General features: G+C 52.9%; 1 protein-coding gene across 3 annotated transcripts in view; it reads left to right on the top strand.

Moving 5' to 3' along the window:
* The first annotated feature begins 7188 nt into the window (after positions 1 to 7188).
* MNT (MAX network transcriptional repressor) overlaps positions 7189 to 21118 on the top strand; it is a 38281-nt gene continuing 24351 nt past the window's right edge. Inside the window, exons 1-4 of one of the 3 annotated variants that reach the window (XM_051809977.1) lie at positions 7189 to 7858; positions 17355 to 17916; positions 20002 to 20043; positions 20702 to 20813. In XM_051809977.1, coding sequence (XP_051665937.1) covers positions 7780 to 7858; positions 17355 to 17916; positions 20002 to 20043; positions 20702 to 20813 — 795 coding nt within the window. In that variant the 5' untranslated portion in view covers positions 7189 to 7779. Of the gene's footprint in view, positions 7859 to 9343; positions 9450 to 17354; positions 17917 to 20001; positions 20044 to 20701; positions 20814 to 21118 lie in introns of those variants that run through there. The other 2 variants (XM_051809978.1, XM_051809980.1) reach the window with 2 other exon arrangements.

Here is a 21118-nt window from a genome sequence, read left to right as displayed (position 1 = left end):
GCTGAGGGCAGTTTTTGTGGGGGGAATCAGCTGGAGGGGACACAGCTCAGCGGGAGGAGTGGACTCATGTGCAGAGCCCAGAGTCAGGCAGGGCAGAACACATTTGATCCTGAGCACCTTTGTAGTGATTGGCCTATTTTTTTTAATCTACTAGTCCATTTTGACTTATTCGATTGTCAGCCTTGCTTTAACAGCTCTACATCCTTGCAGACCAGTGTCCATTGCTAAAATATTTCATTTTTGGTTTCGTGGTGGCATCTTGAGCTCCCCGTATCAAACCTTCCATGGGAACAGGGAACAGACCATGCACAGGCCTTCCATGGTCTCACCTCATCACCTCAGCTTTTCTAATTGGGAAACTTTCCTGGATAAGCAAGCTCGATTTTCCAGCAGAGCTCAGGGATGCTGAGTAACCATTTCTCCTTAAAATGAAGGGGGAGCTTTGTAACCACTTCTCTCAGGCTCCGCTGAAAATTCCAGCTATTATACCCTGGAGAACACTGCAAGCACTCGCACGACCAGCAATTCTTCTGAAGCTTTTTCTTTTGCCTAATCACAAACATATGGTACACTTTAGGGGAGATTATCCTTACATTGTTAGCTTTAAAATGCAGCTTTCTTCCAGCTTTCCAAGGTCACAGCAGCTATCCAGTTAAATGCTAGGGCAGAAATAAAACGTTAACGCAGCATGACCTTGGTCAATCAGTTAATCTTTCTCTACCCTATTTACTCCTGCAATATAAAAATCCATCCCTACACACTGCAGAGTGCTTTGAGATCCTGGGGTGAAAGGTACATCATAAGCCAGAGTATTAATTATTGAAGCCCTGATAGTGTGCGTGGTGCTGGAGGGAATGCAGATGAATTTACTCTCCGTGTCTGTTTGTGCCGCACGTCCGTCGGTCACGGGGCTGCAGCCACCAGTGAGACCCCCAGCCCTGCACCACTGAGAGGTGTGGGAGGGCCCCAGCAGCAACAGTGCTGCTGCTCCAGGGAGTGAGAATGGAATAAAAACCTTTGTCAGCATTTGATGTAGAGCTCCTCATTAGTTAATTAATTAATAAAGGTCAGAGCAGCCAGCTCTGAGGCACAGGGCCCGCTGTCACCCCAGCTTGTCACCCACAGAACTGTGTGTGGGTACGTGTGGTAACGTGAGGGGGCCAAGGCTCCTGCCTCTTGTTCCCTGTTGCTATTCAGTCCTTGAGGTTTGTGGTAAAACCTAATCTGAAATTACTCACAAATGGGTTTTCTGGCCGTTACATTAAGCTGGATTACGTGGCATAGACCATTGATTTTTAGATTTGAGAGTGCTGAATAATTTATGTGCACATTGCCTTCTAACCCAGACTGTGGCTGTTTGATGGCTCTGGCCCTTCCTAGAGCAGACCCAGACAATGGCAGTGGTAGGATATAGCCAAACTTCCAACTCTCTTACTTTTCAGTGTCTGCTTTAAAAAAAGGGGATTGATTCTAACATTGTTAAGTTATTGAGGTTTTATTTTATAGAGTCCAGTAGTGCTATCCCACTGTAAGCACAAAGCTTTATTGTAGAGCTGCTGTTCCTTAAAACCAGCTTTTGCTATCCTTCCATTTTAATATGGCCATATATTATGATATTGAAATGTTCGATACAAGCATGAGTACACAGAGAAAGAAAGGGAAAATTGTCTTTTTATGAACCATGCAGCTGTTTATCATAAATCTAAATAAAACCCTTTTTCAGAACTTTTGTCAAATTGAATTGGCTTGTGCCATCCAAACACCTATTGTCACACATGTGTATTGTAGAATACATTTAAAAATAAAAGAGCATGTTGGCACAGAAGTTATTTAGCTGGTGTTTGCACTGTCCTTGTGCAGATACTCCACCTCTGAAGAGCTTAATACACTCTTGTGTGAATTTAAGTCTTGTTCAGATGTTGATGATAGGTTTGTAATTTGTCTAACAACTTCATTTTATTTTTAATATTCTGCATCTTTACTGACTGTAGCAAACAGAGTGGAATGCGTCAATTTTCCTCTTGAGCTGGGTCAGCTTTCGTTAACTCATCAAAGGCAAGAAACATCTATTAAGTGTTCTTTTGCTGAGTCCTCAATTTGAATGAACTTGCAGGGAGCAGCAAATATTTCTCTCCCATTTTCTGTAGCCCAGTTCCTCAGAGGTCACAGCTACCCCAGAGAGCAGCCTGATGGCTGAGGAACACTGCTCCAGACAAGTCCAAATGCCACTGTAATTATAATAGCCTTGTAATAATCTCCCCTAAATACACCAGCCTCCATCCATCACATGGTTGATCCTCTGTATGAAACCCCTCAGGAACTGGAATCACACCATGCTGGTACCAAACTGCTCCGTGCCTTCATCAGGGCAGTGCATTATCCTCACACAGTCAGGTATTGACCCCATGTCTGAGGCTGATGTTTGCAGTGGGGTTTGTGACAGGGATTGCTCAGGGCTGGGGATGGATGGCTGCTCGTGGTGCTTTGCACCCTGCCCCCAGCAGCCCTGCTTGCCCTTGGGTGCACAGAGATGGAGACAGGGATCCCGGGCAGGGATGGCAGGGCCAGGCTGCGGCCACAGTTCTGCAGCACAGGGCCTCGAGCGAGGTCAGCCTCTTCACTGAGGGGAACCACGGGGCATCCTGTCCAGCAGCAGCACCAGCTCTGTGTGTGGGTGCCTAGCTTAGAAAATCCAGGCCTGCTTTACATTCTACATCCCTCTCCATGGTCCAGGTGGGTGAGGGTCACCCATCCAAACTCTCACATCCTTAACTTGGCTGTTTCCCCAGGACAACACCAAAAGTGATCGCCGGGCTGGAGGATCCATCCAGAAATGTTTGCTGGATTGAAATGATATTGTTCTTTGAAACAGAAACAGCAGAACCCCTTTCTTTCATGACGCTCATTGCCATTGCTCATTAGCTGCTGCAGCTAATTATCGCCCGCTCGCTGGGCTGCGAGTTTAATACAGGCGTTTTGGGAAGCTCCGCAAACACCCCACGCGGTTTGCGCACTCCAGCTGTGCCGCTGCTGCCGGGATCGCTGCGGGATCGCTGCGGGATCGGGGCCGGGATCGCTGCGGGATCAGGCCGGGATCGCTGCGGGATCGGGGCCGGGATCGCTGCGGGATCGCTGCGGGATCAGGCCGGGATCGCTGCGGGATCGCTGCGGGATCGGGGCCGGGATCGCTGCGGGATCGCTGCGGGATCGGGGCCGGGATGCGGCGGCGCGGAGCCCCCTCTGCCGGCGGCTGCCGGACCTGCCGGGCTCGGTGGCCCCGGGGCTCGGGGCGAGCGGCGCCCCCGAACACCGACCCCGGACACAGACCCCAGATACCGACCCCAAACACCGATCCCGGACACAGACCCCAGATACCGACCCCGAACACCGACCCCGGACACAGACCCCGAGCACCGACCCCGAGCACCGACCCCAAGCACAGAGCCCGGACACCGACCCGCGGGCGGGGGAACAGAGCGATCCCGAGGGTTCGTCTGCGCAGCAGAGCCCGCTCGGACCAAAGCGCTCGGCAGCTGTCGTGTCCAGGGTTCATCACTTGGCACGGGTTTTGGTGCAGGTAAAGGGTGACTCGAAGCCACGCAGAGGCCAATCCAGTTCTCTGCGGACAAGACTCCGGTTTCTCTGCGTATTTTGTGGATTAAATTCTCTCGTTCCGAGCAGATATTTTTTCACAGACCATCATTTGCAGCGGGCTGGGATGATGTGTTCAGTGTTCATGTCTGGGTCAGCCATTGCTCCAAACCTGGGAGACCTCAGCATGCAGCCTATGGACTTTGGATGGACCTTTCCCTCCGCCTGTTCCTCAGCAGTTCCAGCAGCACGTTCTGCAGCTGACTGCAGTCCATTCCCGTGGCACAGAGGTTCCCTGCACCGTGTCAAACAACACAGGGTCAGGTTCTTACCCGCTGAGAGACCAGCACGGCTGATACCACCTGGCACTTCCACATGGGCCCCATCCAGAACTCAAACCCGGACCTGAGCACATGCTTGGGTTGCACATGTGAAGACCACAGGATTCTGCAGCGTGCCCTGAAAAGCCAGCCCGAGGTGTGAGCCCCAGGAGCCCAACAAGCGTTTGGGAATCCCAGGGGAGCTCTTCAGTCACGTTCCCTGGGCCCATCTCTCTAAGGCTCGTCTGTAGCAGCATGTGCCTTCCTAGTAGAAATATAATGAATTATGAATTACTGGCATAAGAAAAACTGTCCTTATGTCATGCTGAAGTTACTGGACCAGTACAGGGATTAGTGGGTAAAACCAGGAGGAACCTGGAGAGTTAGAGGCCTTGTGATTCCAGTGTCGGCATTCCCGGCACTGCCCGAGGGGGGGTGTCAGGTGCTGCTGCAGAGAAACGGGAGTTTTCAGCCATATCAGCAGATCTGTGGGACCCATTCATCACACACGTCCTGCTTAACCACTCTCCATGATTAAATATTTACAATAAGAATTTCTTCATCATTAAAACCCTAAATAAAAGGATTACAGAGAAAGTCAGAATAGTTCAGTAGGAAACAGCACTAATTATTTTCACCCTTGTGGGTTTTTTTTTTTTTACTTGAATTTCAAAATGAAAATATTGAGATAAACTCCCGCTTTCATGTTAGCACAGTTGGGGGGATTTCTTATTTGGTGTGAAGCTTGAAAAGGGAAAATTAACACTCATTTAATCATTTACATTCAGTCATAATTTAGGCCCTGAGCAACAAAGCATTTAAGCAGGAGATACAAATTTAGGTAGTCACGTATTCCAGTGACTCCAGATGGATTATTCAGTGGCCTGAAGTGAAAAGTTGTTTATTCAGAGTAGGGGAAGTGCAAAATTCCCATGTGCTGGAAGCCGAGTCGTGGATCCCAACTGGGGCAGACGGATACTGGGAGTTTTTGATCCGGGGTACAGAACACAGAGCTCAGTCCCCGCACGGCCACCAGCGCTGGTGGGGATCCCTGGTTCACAGGGACTTTGTGACCTACAGTCAGGAAATGAATGAGAGTCATTTCTGAGCTGGGGAAAAGTCACAGAGATGAATATTGCCAGAAAGCTGAACCCACTGCTGCTCGAGGGCCGCAGAAATCCCGAGGATGGTTGGAGCACGGAGGAGCTGTTTGCTGCACAGCCAGAAAGGAAACAAGCAGGAGAGCAGGAAGGGATTGTCAGGTCTCCAGCACTATTGCAGTTATTCTTCCACATCTGCACAGCTGAAGTGGGTTTTGCTTAAACATCCATCACGTCCCTATTATAGGATATGTGTAGGATATTAGGTGATCCTTGGGGCGTTGTAAGACAGGGTCATCCTCAAATGGCAATTTTCATCTCCTTTCAAATCTTGTCTGTTTTTTGGGGGGAGAAGGGCAGATATAAGGAAAGATGATGAGTGCCATAACCATTGCTGGTTTTTCCTGCACTGTCTATATATGAATATCATCATCATCATTTTATATAAATAAATCTAAGCCCATTCAAACTTTATAAAATGCCATCAATAACCCTGAAAACAAAGAAAGGCATTTACTGAGTACAACAGCCCAGCTCTGTGATTAAGGTACTATCCAAATTCACTGCTTGGAGTGTTTCAGAGGGATTTCCTTTGGGCTCAACTACAGCCACAAAATAGTAGAGATCAATATCTGTACCATCTGAGTATCATCCAATGCCATCTAAAGGACTGACTAAACAGGAAATAATACACAGATAAGAAGATAAAATGCCCTTGGCATTTCCTCAAAACAGGTAAAAAGACTCACCTCTCAACCTATATATGCTCGTGAGGAGACAAAAGGTATGAATTCTTATAAGTTACATCTAATCTTTAGAAAAGATGAAAAAAACATTAGTCAGGATTTGACTGAAAGTTTTAGAACCACAGATGGAAACTGAAGAGGCTCCTGGCCCCCCAGCACAGGGCTGGACATGGGCAGCTCCAGCAGTGCCACCAGAGTGCCACCTGCAGTGCCATCTGCTCAGGAGCCACAGGAGCCTGCTCTCCCTGGGAAGTGACTCCTGCCTGTGGGTTGTTGTCAGGAGTAGCCCAGGTGAGGAAGAGCAGTGTAACCCCGAGCAGAGTCCCCGAGGCTGGGCAGCCTGAGGGGAAGGACAGCTCTGACTTCAGAGCCAGCCCCTCTGCCCCTCGGTGCCCCCAGCCCCTGAGGGCTGTGTCTGCCAGGGTTGTGGAGGTAGCCCAGTGCCTGCTCTTCCCTCATGTGGGCTTAACAGGATAGAAATTGGACCTCTTGGTACTTCTGGCACATATGCAAAGTTTTAAACGCTGTCCCTAAAATGTTCACGAAGTCAACCCAGGCAATCTAAGTGTTCTGGTTTATTGCTGTCCCCAGTAACAGGGTCAAATGATTCAGCAAAAACCTCTCCATGTAATCCTACAGAGGTAGATGAATACACAGTTGATGGATTTTGGATGTGTACCCAAGCTGCTGCATTGGCCAGGTCCAAAAACTTGCAATAAATAAATTTAATCAGGAAATATCACTCTGATATGAATGTTTAATGGCACTGATTTATACTTTGATCTGCCAAAGCCAGGAGCCAGCTTAGCAGTTGAGAGCCCACAGAGCTCAAGGTTTCAAAACAAGCAACTCTCCTTGGAGATTAGAGTGTTGCAAAAGATGCAAGCAGGCAGGAAAAGGAATGTTTTGCCTCCTGCTAAAGCGTTAACCCAGTACAGGACTAAGCTATTCAAATGTACCTGAAAATGTTTCTTTCAAAAGCTGTGTTTGATCAAGTACCCTCCATTGGAGCACTGCCTCTTGTATGGCCCATATACTCCTCTAGTGACTCCTTTTTTCTTTCTGTTGTTTTGTCTCACCCACTCAAACCCGAGCAGGGGTTGTTGCTCTGCAGGGGCACAGAGCCAGGAGGTCTCTGCTGGGCTGTAACCTCCCGGGCAGGTCCCGTGGTAAGCAGTGCAGTTTGTACAGCAGGTTTGATGGCAGAATAGCAATTCCTTCTTCAGTCTGAGTCAGTCTGCAGAGCACAGTAAGCCCAAGTGGTCTGTAGGATTACACACAGAGAGAGGTGGTTGGAGAAGGAACGAACAGGCTCCCCAGGGCAGTGGTCACAGCACTGACAGAGTTCAAGAAGCATTTGGATGATACTCTCAGGCACTGCAGGGCTAAGGTATGGACTCCATGACCCTTGTGGGTCCCTTCCAGCTCAGGATATTCTGTGGTTCTGTGATTCTGTAGGTCTGTGGCTCTGTGATCAGATAAGCACTGCAAATGTCACTGTACCTGGCTGGAAGGTGATCTCCCCCAGCCACACATCACATCACCTTGTTGTGGGGATGTCCTGCCTTTTGAAGTGCCAGCTGCCCAGTGCAAGCCCTGCAGAGTGACAGTCCTGCAGCAGGCACAGCACAGCCAGCACAGGGGCTCTGCTGCTGCTCTCCAGCTGTGTTTGCCAGGTGCTGAGCCATCCTTGCCTCCTCTGCTGGGATCAGACAAACATGATTTTTGGATGTAACATATACATGCACACACAACACATGCAAATTATACCTGAACACATCCAGGTTACAAAGGGAAGAACTTGTGAGATGTCAGGTTTGGTCTGCCCCAAAGAGCTCTGTGTGAGCTCCCTAAGGCCACGTGCATTGTGTGATTCACGGTGCTGTTCCACAGGCTGAGCTCAGCACACAGCCCGGGCAGTGCTCTGGGGAACCAGGCTGGCTGATGGAAGCCATTCCTGCTGCTAAAACTTCTTCATTCATTGCAGGGAGGAATGAGTGAGGTGGTTTGCAGAGAAGATGGATGAGTGGAAAGCAGCTGAGAAATTCCGTGAGAAATGAAGCTCGTCCCTCCATGAGCTACTCCTGCCTGAAGGTACCAGGTGAGTTACTGTGGCCAGGCTTTATCCACATCTACATCTTATCTACCTCTTCTGCTCATGCATGGTGATGATACCCTCATTATGTGGTGAGGAATTCAGATAACACAGGAATGAGTTCATGGCAAAGCCCAGGAGGAAATGACTCCTTCCATGTGCAGAGGAGGATCTGATGAGTGTGCAGTACGTGAGGCCACCAGCCACACGCTGAGCAAGGACAAGATATCACCCTGACTGGGGAACAGGAGCACTTTAGAGTCAGCCCCAAGCTCCACAAGCCAGTACGGCCCAGCTCATGAGGGTTTGGGTTTGTCACCTTCCAAGGCCATTCCTCAGGGTAGTTTTTGAGTTGTGAATTCCTTAATGTTTTTAAGTAGAATAAAAATTCTCACATGAAAATTGGGTTTTTTCCAATCCCATTCCTTCCACGAGAATAATTGGTTTTTCTAATCAGTTTCTTTCCCTTTACTTCAGTGTCTTGAAGTCAATCAGAGACAGATACTTGGAATGGAAAATTTCTGTGTGGATAATTGAAGTTCAATTTAGTTTCACACGCTAATGACAAAGGGGCTCTACAAAGGAAAACGTTGCTCAGGTTACGCATAAGTGCTACACTGGAAGGTGTTTCCAAAGGAGCGGCGCTGACCTTTCCCAACGTGCTCCCTTCTTTCCTCGCCTTTATCCACAGAAAGGGCTTGGCCGTTCCCTCCCGTGCAGCCGCCCACCAGGACACGCCAGAGCTCCCAGTCACACGCACCCACAGCCTGTGGCTCGGGACGGTTCTGCAGGAACGGGACAGAACTCGGGAGCCCTGCGGGGGCAGAGCCGGGCCGAGCCCCGAGAGCAGGGATATCCGAGCGCGGGGCCGGGCGGGCACAGCTCCCGCACGGGGCGCTCCGCAGGGACGGGCGTTTAACGCAGCGCCGTTATGTGTCCCGGCCGGGGGCGCGGCGGGTGCGGGGCCCGCACGTGCGCGGGGCGGGCGCGGCGGGCGCGGCCCCTTTAAGGCGCGCGGCGGCGCGGGGCGCCCATGTGGAGGGCAGCACGCGTGTTGTGCTGCGCGCCCATTGGCTCGCGCGCGCTGACAGCGCGGCCCGGGCCGCGAGCGCACTGCGGGGGGAGCGCCGCCCGCAAAACGCGGCGCCCGGATCGCGCCGCCGACGGATCGGGCCGGCGCCCGCCGCGCCCCGCGCCTCGCGTCCGCTCCGGGGCCGCCCGGGGCCGCGCCCGCCCCGCGCCGCCGGCGGAGCCGCGGGGCCGCCCCGCGCGCCCCGGGCTGGGCCGGCCGCCGCGTCGCGGCCCGCCCCGTCCCGTCCGGGCGGCGCCCCGCGCTCCGCTCCACGTCTTGGCGCCGCCCGCCGCGTAGTAGCGGGGCCGCGCCAGCGCCCGCCTGTTGTGTTTCTGTTGCCACCCGCCATCTTGTCGCCAGCGCTGCGGCCGGCGGGGCGAGCCCGGGGCGAGCGGGCGGGGCGGGCCCGCGCTCCGGGCGGCGGCGGCGGCGGTGGCGGCCGGGCCCGCGCCATGAGCATCGAGACGCTGCTGGAGGCGGCGCGGTTCCTGGAGTGGCAAGCGCAGCAGCAGCAGACCGCACGTGGTGAGGGGCCGCCCGCGCGGGGCCGCGCCTGACAGCCCCGGCCGGCCGGGCCGGCACGGGCGCGGGTACCGGGGCGGGGGGGCACCGGCGCGGGCTTTGCGCTGCCGGCGGGGCCCGACCGGGGCGGCGGCGGCGGGGGAAGCCCGGGGCGGGCGGGGCAGTGACAGGGCACGGGGGGCTCGGGGGCAGCGCGGCGCGGCCCTTCGGGGGCTCCGTGCGGGGGGGCGGCCCCGACCGGCCCCGCTCCCGCCGGGGGCGCCGCCGCCCCCGCCCCGCGCGCTGCGTGTCCCCGGCCGGCGGGGGGGCGGGGCCGTGACGCGCCAGGCCCCGCCCCCCACCACGTGCGCGCGGCCCCGCCCCGCGCGGCCCCCCCGGGGCTGCGGGACCCGCCCGGGACCCGGGACGGGACGGGGGAACCCCCGCACCACCCTGTCGGCTCGGCGCTCCCGGGCCCGCCGGGAGCCGCGGCCGTGCCCCGGGGGCCGCCGCCCGCGCGTGGCTGCGGGAGAACAGCCCCGGCCGCGCTCCCGCGGCGGCCCCGGCGCGGGGATCCGGGTGGACCTGCGGGAGCGGCGCTTTGTGCCGCCGCCGCCGCCCATTGTGTCGGTGATGAGTCACGCAGCAGACGGGGGATGCGGGGCCGCGCAGGGCCGGCAGGATTCCCGAGCCCGGGACAAACCCCGGGATTTGGGGCCGCGCTCCCCGCCGGGCGGTGGCAGCTCCGGCGCTGCCCCCGGCCCGGGACAGCCCCCTCGGCCCCGCCAGCCCCGTGCTGGTACCACCTCCGGGCTCACACCGGGTGGCTGTGCCCGGGGTTCGTGCTCTGCAGGGCCGTGAGTGGTGGCTCCTGCTGCCGGAGAGATTCCCACTGCAATCCGGCTGCCCTGCGCTGTGGGAACATCCCGTGAGTGGGAGCACACGTGAGGGTCTGGGATACAGAGGAGCAGGAGGGACCTGGCTCATCGTGCTGGGCAACCTCTGAGGCAAGAATACTTGCCGAGTGGGACATGTGTGAGGCAACACTCCAAGGAAAAGACATCATGCAGGTTTCCCAGCTCCAGGAGAAGCTCACAGGGATGGGTAAGGATGTGGTGTTACACCAGAGCCTGCTGCAGGCAGGAGCTGCCAGGGTGAGCGTGTGGAGCCTGGCGTGGCTCTCTCAGGCACTGCTGGGGGGCACAGGCCCCGTACCTGCTGCGCAGACATGTCAGGCCTGAGCCAGCTGCAGGAGTAGCAGCATCAGTGCAAACGTGGCCATGTCAGGGAAGTCAGAGCACCAGGAAGATGTGTGGCACGGGAGGGAGGAGCCCGGCGTGTGACCTTTGGGTGGCAGGAAGATGTCAGGGTAAAGCACAAGCAGAGGAGTAGCTGGGAAAGACTGGGAAGCAATGAAGTGTTCAGGGTTGGCTTCCTTCCCTTGCCTTCTTCCTCTCCTGCCCCTTCAAATCTGTGTTCTGAGAAGTGTTATGGTCTACATTGCACCCCCAGTTACCCTGCAGAACTCCAGGGGTCCAGTCTGGCCTGAAAATCAATGCATGTTGGGAACAGCACTAAATGATGTAAACCTGAGCTGATCTAAGGTTGCTGGGGGATCACACCCATAATACCTACACTTTTGGTTTTCCATACCTGGGAATAAAGGGTGGGAAATGGAAGGATGCAGCACAAGTGGTTGGTTGTTGTCTTCCAATAAGCTGGGAGGAAAAATGCAGGTGACAGGCTGGGTTAGGGGGAATGGTTTGCTTTGTAGTGACACAGCTGCCCATATACATCTACAGAATCCTCACGCGACACTTCTACAACATAAACGTTGACTGACTTAAAAGGTTTTGAGGCTCTTTGTCTTGTGTGCTCATTGCACACCCCAGTGTGATCCCGTGTGTGTGCTGGGGTTTGCTGGATGCTTCCTGCTGGGCCTGTGTGACTTGGAGAGTTTCTTACAACTGGACGAATTTTCTGTAGATTTGCAGAGAAATGTAACAGAAATGAAACTGCAGTGGTTTGGCTCCTCATCTGTACTGTGTGTGTGTGCTCAGCAAACCCATTTTCCTACATGGTGACAAATGTTCTGTAAATGATGGTACCAGTAATATCATTATTTGGATGTCATTAATTTGTGGGAAACAAACCAACAGCTGTGGGGAGGTGAAGGGAGCAGCTGATGTGATGCATTTCTATACTGTGAACACCATGGGGATGCAGACAGTGACACGCACTGTGGGGGCCACACACCAGCGTTTCTGGTGGGTTTGGGGGTCAGGATGCTGAAGCACTCTTGTCCCCACCTGTGTTCATGCCTCACAATGCTGCTGCTGCTGTTTGCTGTAAGCACGTGGCTCCCAGGCACGTAAACTCATATTTACACAGCACAGACCCACAGCCCAGGGTCCTTCCTCTGTTACGTGCAAGCTCCAGAGACACTGGACTTGAATTACAGGGTGGCTGATTTCTTTGACTTTAGGTTAATCCAAGAATGTTTTGTGATCTAAGAAAAACAAATTTCTTTATAATTGCAAGTAACTAATATTTGTTTTCTTAGGGTTTTTCCCATAGATGCTCATCTGTGAGTGCTCAGCCTGCGCTCGCTGCTCTCCCGGTGCTGCAGTTCCTTCACACCGTTCCTTCCCCGGGCAGAGCAAGCACGGGCAGTGACCCTGCAGCAAGCACAGTTATGGGCTTTACCTTCTCACAGACTGCCATTTGGGCACTCTTCTTAATTGCCTGGGAGTGATAACAAGGTGTGTGGTGACCAGAAAGGTTTCCTTTGGCTGTGGTGCTGCCTGCCTCATGCTGATGGGTGAGGAAGAGAACCTGCTCACACCCAGCGTCTGTGGTTGGGCACTGGCTCGGTGCTGTGCCATTAAGGCACATCATTGTTCTCTGTCCCTGCAGTGTGTCCCCCTGTCTCTGGGCCAGAAGCAGGGGCAGCAGTGTCCTCATGTGCGTGGGAGCGAGTGGGTTGGATGCTGCCTGTCATCAGTGAACTTTTTGCTCTAAACTGTGATACAGAAGCTGTTCAGCTGACAAATACATGCTTATCAGAGCACATTACCTTGTCTTTCTGTCTCTTAAGAATGCCAAGGCGTGGTGGAAAAGCACTGAGGCCCATCTTGTGTAGGACAGCTCACCTGGTTGGCTGCCCAGGGGAGGCTCCTTGGACACTGAAGCAGTCAGCATGTGCCCATTCCACCTGTTAGAGCCAGTGCTTTTCTGCACTTCGTCCCAAGTCCTGCAGACAGGAGATATGTGGTACCTAACAGGAATTTTGCATCCCTCCAGCCCACCAAAGTGTGGTGCTGCAGCCATGACAGCACGTGACATGCTTGGCCCCTCGGTGACCTGCTGGCCCTGGGGTGTCTGTGTACAGATAAGACTCTCCATGATGGTTTTGGTTTTTTAGCAGTTTTGATCTGGTTTCTTTTCTAGTGCAGCTAAATCCTGGTGCTTTATTTCTTTCTTTTGTCCACTAGGAGTTAGTTATAACTAAAATGCAGCTAAAATGATTCTCTGGAGCTGATTCAGGGTTTCAGTTAAGTGCTGGAACAGCATATTAAAGCACAATGTAAATTATCCATAGGGGCTGGAGAAGCTGCTAATGTGAGAAACATCTGCCAGGTATTTATTTGGTTATGGTTGATTCCTCTTTGGGGCTTGGGAGATGAATTACAAGATTTGTTGAGGGTCTTTCCCTGCTGCATTCCAGGAGGTATCAGGCTTGGTTTGGTATCAGGCTTGAAGTGTCACCAGGTGCCTGGCAGCCAACCCGGCACTGTGGGCATGGCCTGGAGGGGTTTGGGAAGCAGGGCCCTGTGGGGTCTGCCACGTTACTGGTGGGGAAGCAGTGGTGCAAAGGGACACCAAACAGTGAGACTTTTGCAAAGATGGTAGAGAAAAGTGGGGCTTGTGTTGTGCTGTTGTCATCCAGGATTCAGAGGGGCTCAGAGAAAGGGGTCCCAATTTCAAAGGGGTCTCAGTCCTACAGCATGTTCCTGGGCCTGGAAGCACCCGTGGCTGGTTGCTGCAGCCTCTGGTGTCAGCAGCATTCACTATGACTCAGAGCTTGCCTGGCTCAGGCTGAGCTTTGCTGAGCTCCAGTTCTGCTGACTGTTCTTATCTTCCCTTTCCTGGTTCTCCTCTGCAGAGCCAGGGACCTGCAGAAACAGAAACCAACCTTCAGGCTCCAGCTTGCCCTTCCTCTTGGCATGGCTATCCCCCTCCAGGCTGGCCCTGGGAGGAGGAAATACCTGGAGATTCTTTCTGTCCCCAGCACTTTCCTGGTAGGAACCTGGGGCGACTGCTGCGGGTGACCCTGTTCCAGATCCTGTGTCAGTGACACCCAGGCCACTCCTCTCTGGGGATGTAGCTGTTCAGGGTGTGCTGAATAAGCTCCCAGAAGCATTGAATGGTTCAGAAAAACAGTTCAGATCATTCAGAAAATGACACCACAGAACTGGCTCCCTGTTCCGGAGTTAGGGATGTCCATGTGCTGGGGAGGGACCACTGAGCACACACAGAGCACAGAAGTAGGATGACTGGCTATGCAAAGGCACACACCCTTGATAAATTCTGAGTTCTGATAGTGTCCCTAGTGAAAAATAGGAGCATTAAAAGGGCACTGACATTCCTTAAGGCCTGTTCCTCCAGCACTGCCCCGGGAGGCTCAGGCTGTGCCCTGGGGCGTGGGGCACGTGTGGCTCTGCCCCACACTGCTCTCTGTGTCTGCAGCCCTGGCTGTGACAGGTGGGTGGTGTTTCCAGGGCAGGCCAAAGGGAGGAGATATATTTAAACGCAGCAGATTATTAGGTAACAAAGTTAAGAGTGCCTTGGTACTGTGTATTCCTGGACCATCAGGGCCTTAAAATAGCACCAGGCCACCGGTCAGAAGTGCTGACCCTGTTTCTGTGTCCTCCTAGGACAGGATTTGCTGTTCTGTCCCATGGCTGCTGGTGTTGCTGTCGCTGTCTGGGTGGCATGGCCAGGGAACTGAGGTCCCTGCTCTCAGCATGAGGGCATGATGGCAGACAGAGTGGTGTGGGCAGGGTGGGATTCCTGGTCCCTTCGTACCTGGCCTGTGGTTCAGACCCCTGCAGGGTTCTCAGAGCTGGTTCGCTCACTTGGTTTGTCTCATCCTCAGTCCCCTTGATAAGAGTGTCAAGAATGAGTGGAAATCACGCATAATTTTGGGGTGCACCTTTGGGTTCAGCTGTCCTCGTAACCCGAGGGGATGCCCTGAGCCTTGGCTTCTTTCTGTGTCTGGGCCTGCAGGAGTTGCTGTGCTGAGTGTGCTGCACGGGAAGGAATGAACCTCATGTGTGTCTGAGCACACGGTGTGCTGGTCACTCATCCCTGACATGTACCTGGGACTGAACGTGGGTGAACTTCCTTCATATGGGAAAACATAGAGCTCGAGGGGGTTTCTTTCAAAGGGTGTCTTTGGTTTGTATGCAAGGTGTGAGTACAAAGTGAGCAGGAGACAGGATTTTATCACCCAACGGAAGGGTTTCTATCCTAAGAGGTGACTCAGGGACCCTCCAGTCCTCTTGCTGGGGAGGGGTTGGCAGTGTGGATCCTTTCTGCCTGTGGATGAGTCAGACACAAAAGGACAGGGGCTCACTGGTGTCAGATTTTGGCTAAAAAAAATCCTTGAAATAAACTCTTTAGCTCAAGGGAGCTCAAGATTTGCAACACCAAAGGCCTTGCTGGCAGCTTGTCAGCAGCCGGAGGGCTGCACCTGCTTCCAGAGACATTTACATAAATATTTCTGATCAGTAAGGCGTGCTTTAACCTTGCTTCCCTGTTCTCCTGCATCCCCGAGGAAAGGACGCTGCCGTTGTAGGAGTTTCGTGCCCACTCCTGCTCCCGCCTGGCAGCGCTGCCAGCGCAGCCCTTGGCTCTCCTGGCTGGATCCTCTGCCCTTGGCTCTCCTGGCTGGATCCTCTGCTCTGCTGTGGCAGCGTCACCTCCAGCCACCAGTGCCACCCAGGCAGGTCCCACTCCCCTCACCAGACCCCGCCAGGGCTTCCCATTAATGGACTCCCTTGCTGCTCCCTCCTCTCCATCCCGGTGCAGTTTGAAGTCTGGGTGGAAGTTGTGTGGTCTGTGGTCCGGCGTGTGCCTGGAGCGCTGGTGCCACTCAGTCCCCGCCGCTCTCCCCGTGCCCAGCCGGGTGCCCGGAGCTGCCCCGGAGCTGCAGCGTGGCCGGACACGCGCAGGGAACACTGTGAGTCAGCAGCTCCCCAGGGTTGGGTTTCCTCGTGTGCCCTGTGCCAGGGCCGGCGCGTTGGCTCTGGCTGCGAACCAGCAGCAAAGTGGAGCAAAAGATCTGCAGACAAAGGGCTTTTCTGTATTGGTTATTAATGTTGTTCATTTGAGCCACTCAGAAATTGTAGGTAGTAAAAATTTGTGTTTACATCAGGAGATTCCTGCTGGGGTTTTTGCCACCCTGCACTGCTTTGCTTCTTCCTTTAAGGAAATATTGATAATTACCCTGAAATATTTTGAGAAAATACAGAGCAATGCTGCTTTCAGCCTCAGCTGCTGCTTAAACATCCTGCCTCCTCTTTTGGAGTCAGTCAGATCTTTTGCTCACTTACCTCTACTTGTGCTGCAGGAGTTGAATTAAAACTTTGGATTTGAGTCTCGGGCAACCCTGGGAGGAGTGGTGTATGGATGTGAAATCCTTCCTGATCATGGAGTTTCATGGGTGCCTTTCCAGTGCTGTGGGGTCAAGGACTGGGGCTGCAGCCCTGGTGCTGGAGCTCAGTCCAGGGGTGGTTTCTCCCCATGTGGTTGCTGGACAGTGTTTACCCAGTCAGATGGGTGCCTGACCCTGCTCATGGGCTCCTGAGGTGAGTGGGGCGTGTTTGGGCTGTTGCTGCAGCTGAACTTCAGGAAATCACGTCGACTGAATCTGGGGCAGTGTCACTGTGCAGTCACACGTACCAAAGGGCATTCAGAATCAGGAATAAGAGTTTTGTTCCCTTTATTCTCTCTGTAGCTTTTGCACTAGCACCCCTCAAAATTAAAAGGCAGGTAAGAAATTATCCCAGCAGTGGCAGGGCCCCTCAGGCGTGGTGAGGGCTGGGCAGCTCTGTGCCTGGGGGGGCCCTTTTCCCCTTGTTCTGCTTGTTGTGTTCAGTGCAGCTTCTTCTTGAAGATCACTGCGAGGTTGAACATAACCTGGTAATTCCAGGTTGCAGGATACACTCTCTTCTATCAAATTTCCTAAATATACACCCCAGCTTCAGTGTTTCAGTTGAGCCCAAGCTTCTCCTGGGAACAGGCTCTGTTGGGATGTTTCTTGGAGCTTCCTCTTGATACTGGCAACTATATGAGAGGACACCCAACCATATGATCCTTCCTTGATGAAGTAAGGGTTTATTTTCCAAATATTTGTATATAACTTTGAAGAGGTTGGTGCAGCACTTTTAGTTGCGGCTGTCAGGAGCAGGATCTGCTGAGCCTCATGGACAGTGGGTTTGGAGATATTTGATTAAGGCTGTGTGATGTCTAGATGCCAGGGCCACTGGCGCCACAGGACTTGTATAAATAAATTTTCCTTGTGCCATGTTCACGCAATTAAAGCCGGAGCCCCGGATCGCATTTGATGAGGTTTATTTTGCTAGTCAGGCCACACAGATTTCATTTACTTTGTATGGTGTTATAAAAACATATAGGAACGTACACACATCAAAGCCAAGTTTAGGAGCTTGAATAAAAGCCACAGCAGTAAGAGGTGCCCTGGCGGGTTTGTATCAGTGCAGTGTCCATTGAGCTGGGATTTACTCAGGGTAGTACAAAGCATGGGGTATTTTAATTTAAGGAGCCTGCCTTGTGTTGGTTCAAGGCTGCGGCTGGGGAAGGTCAGGGAAGCACCAGTGCTCACTGTGAGTGTTTCTCTTTCAGAGGAGAATGAGAAGCATGAGAAGCTCCGCCTGGAGAGGGAGCAGGAGCAGAAGAAGGCCAGCAAGGCCAGCGTGCCACGGGCCAACAGTGCCCTCTCCCCGGAGGAGCCCCGAAGCGAACTGCTGGTGCCCGTGTCCCCCCCGGCCCCGGTGCCCCCGCCGCCCCCGCCCCTGGCAGCCCCCATCTCAGTCATTCCCATCCCTGTTGTCACCAGTTCCCCCCAGCAAGCGGCCCAAACCGCCCTGTCCCCGCCGCTCGTGCAGCGCCACCAGCCCCTCGTAAGCACTCCCAGTGTCCCCAAGGAATCCTCGTCGGTGGCTCCGGTGATCCAGAGGCCGCCGGGCCCACATCTGCCGGATGGGAAAGCTGCCACCCCGCCGTCGGGCAGCCCCAAGCAACTCCAGCATTACCCGGCGCCGGTCCTGGCCATCTCCCAGCACCACGTGGTCCCACAGCCCATCCAGCCCCTGCAGCACCCGGCAGCGCCCGCGCCCCTCGGCGCCCTGAAGCTGGCCCCGGCAGATGACCTGAAACCCATCGAGCTCAAGAAGAGAATTGGAGGGTGAGTGCACTGTGTGTGTGGAGGTGTCCAGCAGGGACCAGGCAAAGATGGTACCAAAACCTGCATCACTCTGGGGCAGCTCCTGCTTGTCCAAAGCGTTGTCAGATCAGAAATACCGAGACCCGTGGATATTTGACGTCCGTTTGGATTGCTGAGAGCAGGGGTTTTCAACTTGATGGGATTTTATTTTCCTCCCTGACTCCACACTGTAATATTCTGTACCAGGACTTCTTTTTCCAAGCCAGAACGGTGTTAGGAAGCAAGTCCCAGCCCTGCCTGTCTGATCTCAGGTGGCATCTGGTGTTATGTTTGACAAAAGATCTCTGCTTGTACTGGTCAGGGAAATCACATGGCACTGCTGCTTGCAGGAGCTTTGTTGAAAACTGGGATGTGATCTGGGAGATGTCATTCCCAGGACAGGGATCATCTTAGCTGCTGTTTCAGTTTCTCAGCGCTGTAAGTGCTGAGAGCCTCCTGCTCACCCAGAATCCTGCAGCTGGAAGGGGCTGAAGGCTGTTTAATCTGCCCTCACCCTCAGACAGGACTTGTGGCTCTGATGTTGTTCCAGGGTAATGTTTATCTGACTTGTTCCTGAGGACTTTGGCTGGTGGTGACTCTGCCTTCTCCGTAGGTGGCTGTTTCCAGACCACAGCATCCCAATACTGTCTGGTATTACTGCTTGTGGAATGGGAGAACAAACCATTCCCTTCTTTGCAGCAGTTTTACCTGTTTCCCTTGGCCCTTTAGTTTTCCTGCAGGATAAGTGACCTGGATCTGTTCAGTCTTCCCTCCTGGGCTGTGCTGCCTGGGCCTGGGACTGTTCTGCAGCGGGGGGATGACTCCTGGCAGTGGTGTTGGAGATGGTGTGCAAGTCCCAGGGGGGCTGGAGGAGATGTAACGTGTAGTGGACATAAAAAGGGTTCACAGTGTCCGTTGGGATATAGAGATCCCAAAATGCATAGAAGGAAACAATGTAAGTAATGCAGATAAGAGTTTGTGAAGATAAAGGCTTTGGTAAAATGCCAGTGTGATTTCTCTGTGGAAAACTGGGATCTTGAGAGCCTGTGTGTAAAACACCCAGCTGTGGGAAAGGTCCATCAGCCTATGCTTTGATCAAACAACCCTGTCACTGCCCTTGTGTGGGTTCAGATGGCTGTGGAGCCAGTTTCTGCTGGCACGGGGGTACCAGGGCAGAACGAGTCTGAGAGGGGTGGCTGCAGATGCACCCACAAACTGCTCCTGTGCCATCACACTGAGCTTTGCTTCTGGGAGGCTGGGAGGGCTGTGCTCCCAGTGTGGAGCCCAGCTCACCACTGTGTCCCCCTAGAACTACTCCATTAGACATAAGCACAGAAAAGGTGTCTTTTTCAGCCTGTAAATGTTTCATGGGAAAATGCTGAGAAATGTTTGTTTTCAAATACCTGACAGTTTATTGATTATGATTATCTCAATGTCCTGTATTTTCAGATAAAGGCAAATAATTACTTTGCACAGTGTATTGAAAATACTTGAAATCTATACATCTGCTAATGTACCTAAACACCACTGTAGCTGAAAAACTGAGAACATTTATTTGTTTAGCTTTTCCTAAAAACACTCCTGATTTGGAGGATGGGGATGAACTCAAACCCCAAACCAGAAGCTCACTCTGGTTCTTCCTTGAGTGGTGACTGGAGGATTCCTGGATTGCTTCATTCCATGTTTATCCTCAGCTTTGTTGTTTCAGGCACAGTAAAAACCTGAAGCAGTTGGAAGTGTTTGCCCAGTATTGTACATTTGAATTTAAAACTGCATAAACCTTGTCCCACTGGAGCGTAGGTGTAGGTTACACCTGTTTGTACCTAGTGTGCATTATATGCACAATGTGTCCATCTAATGCACGTGTAAAGTATGTAGTTTATCTTGAAACAGCATAGGCAGAACTATATATGTGCCTAATGTTACACCAGTGATATCTGAACACCTCTGTTGCTTTTGAATCTTGACCTGTATCTCCTTGGCACACACACACTGCTGCAAGCACAGGTGCAATGCAGGAGTTTTCAACCTGACACTGAGCTGATCTTTGTTCTGTTTGGGTTACAGGGTTGGGACCAGGGAAGTACATAATAAATTGGAGAAGAACAGGTGCGTAGAAAGCCAGGGGTTTGGTTTTTTTAATTGTAATTCACGTTCTTTTTTTGGCCTATAGTCTGTCAATATTTGTTTGGCTTTGGCGGGGTTTTGTTTGTTGTTTGTTTGTTTTTAAACAAAGAACCTGAACAAAATTCTTAGTGGCTTTTACTGAATCTTGCAGCGTTGCTTTGCTTTCTTACAGCTCAGTTCTGCATTTCTGGCTTCCCAGTATGTTCTGTTTAACTGCACCACTGCGTCCCATCACCTGCAAAGCCCTCATCCCGCAAAGCAAACCCCCGTGTGCATAACAGTGTGACTCCTTTAAAGCAGTGAACCAAAATCAGGGTCAGTGCACAGTGTGAATACAAGAGGAAAACCAGTTCCTGACCCAAAACTCTTACAAGCCTGACTAGCTAAATCAGAAATATGGTGACAGTGGAAGCACAGGGAGATGGGATGTTTCATTTAAGGCTGCACAGTGTTCCTAACAAAGCTGGAATAGAATCCAGGCACACAGCCCTGTGGTGGCTGGGCTGGGCTGGGCTGGGGGTCTGCTATGCACAGGTGCAGGTGCTTTGCTGGATTAAGGCCCCAGTTAGGCTCTCCCCTATGTGGAATTGGTTTCTGGTGTGTGTCCCACGAGCTGACGACCCACCTGTGTTTTCTTTAGACGTGCACATTTGAAAGAGTGCTTTGAGACTTTAAAGCGCAACATCCCCAACGTAGATGACAAGAAGACCTCAAACCTCAGTGTCCTCAGGAGTGCCTTGCGATACATCCAGGTATGTGCAGTGCTCGGGGGCTCGGGCTGGGCTGGGCAGGGGCTGCAGCTCACCTGGGAGTGCAAAGGAAAACAGGAGAGACAGTCCCCTTCCTCCTCCTCCTCCCACAGGATGTGGTCATTTATAAACTCCAGGTTTCCAGAGCATTTGGATCTTCTAGGAACATTTGCTTCATGCAGTCTCCTTATTCTAGAAGTTCCAAATTAACCACAAAACATCCTTACCAGCAGTGGTGACACAGGGAGCAGATATTCAGATGATCATAGAGATCCAGGCTGAGTGAACTTCAGCTGCTACTTTTGGAT

Source organism: Manacus candei, unplaced genomic scaffold (assembly GCF_025592945.1).
Source record: "Manacus candei isolate 608988 ecotype Guabito, Panama unplaced genomic scaffold, ASM2559294v1 h1tg000076l, whole genome shotgun sequence".
Classification (NCBI taxonomy): Eukaryota; Metazoa; Chordata; class Aves; order Passeriformes; family Pipridae; genus Manacus; species Manacus candei.
Note: the sequence above shows the minus strand (reverse complement) of the source record. Positions and strands in the feature narration are given on the sequence as shown.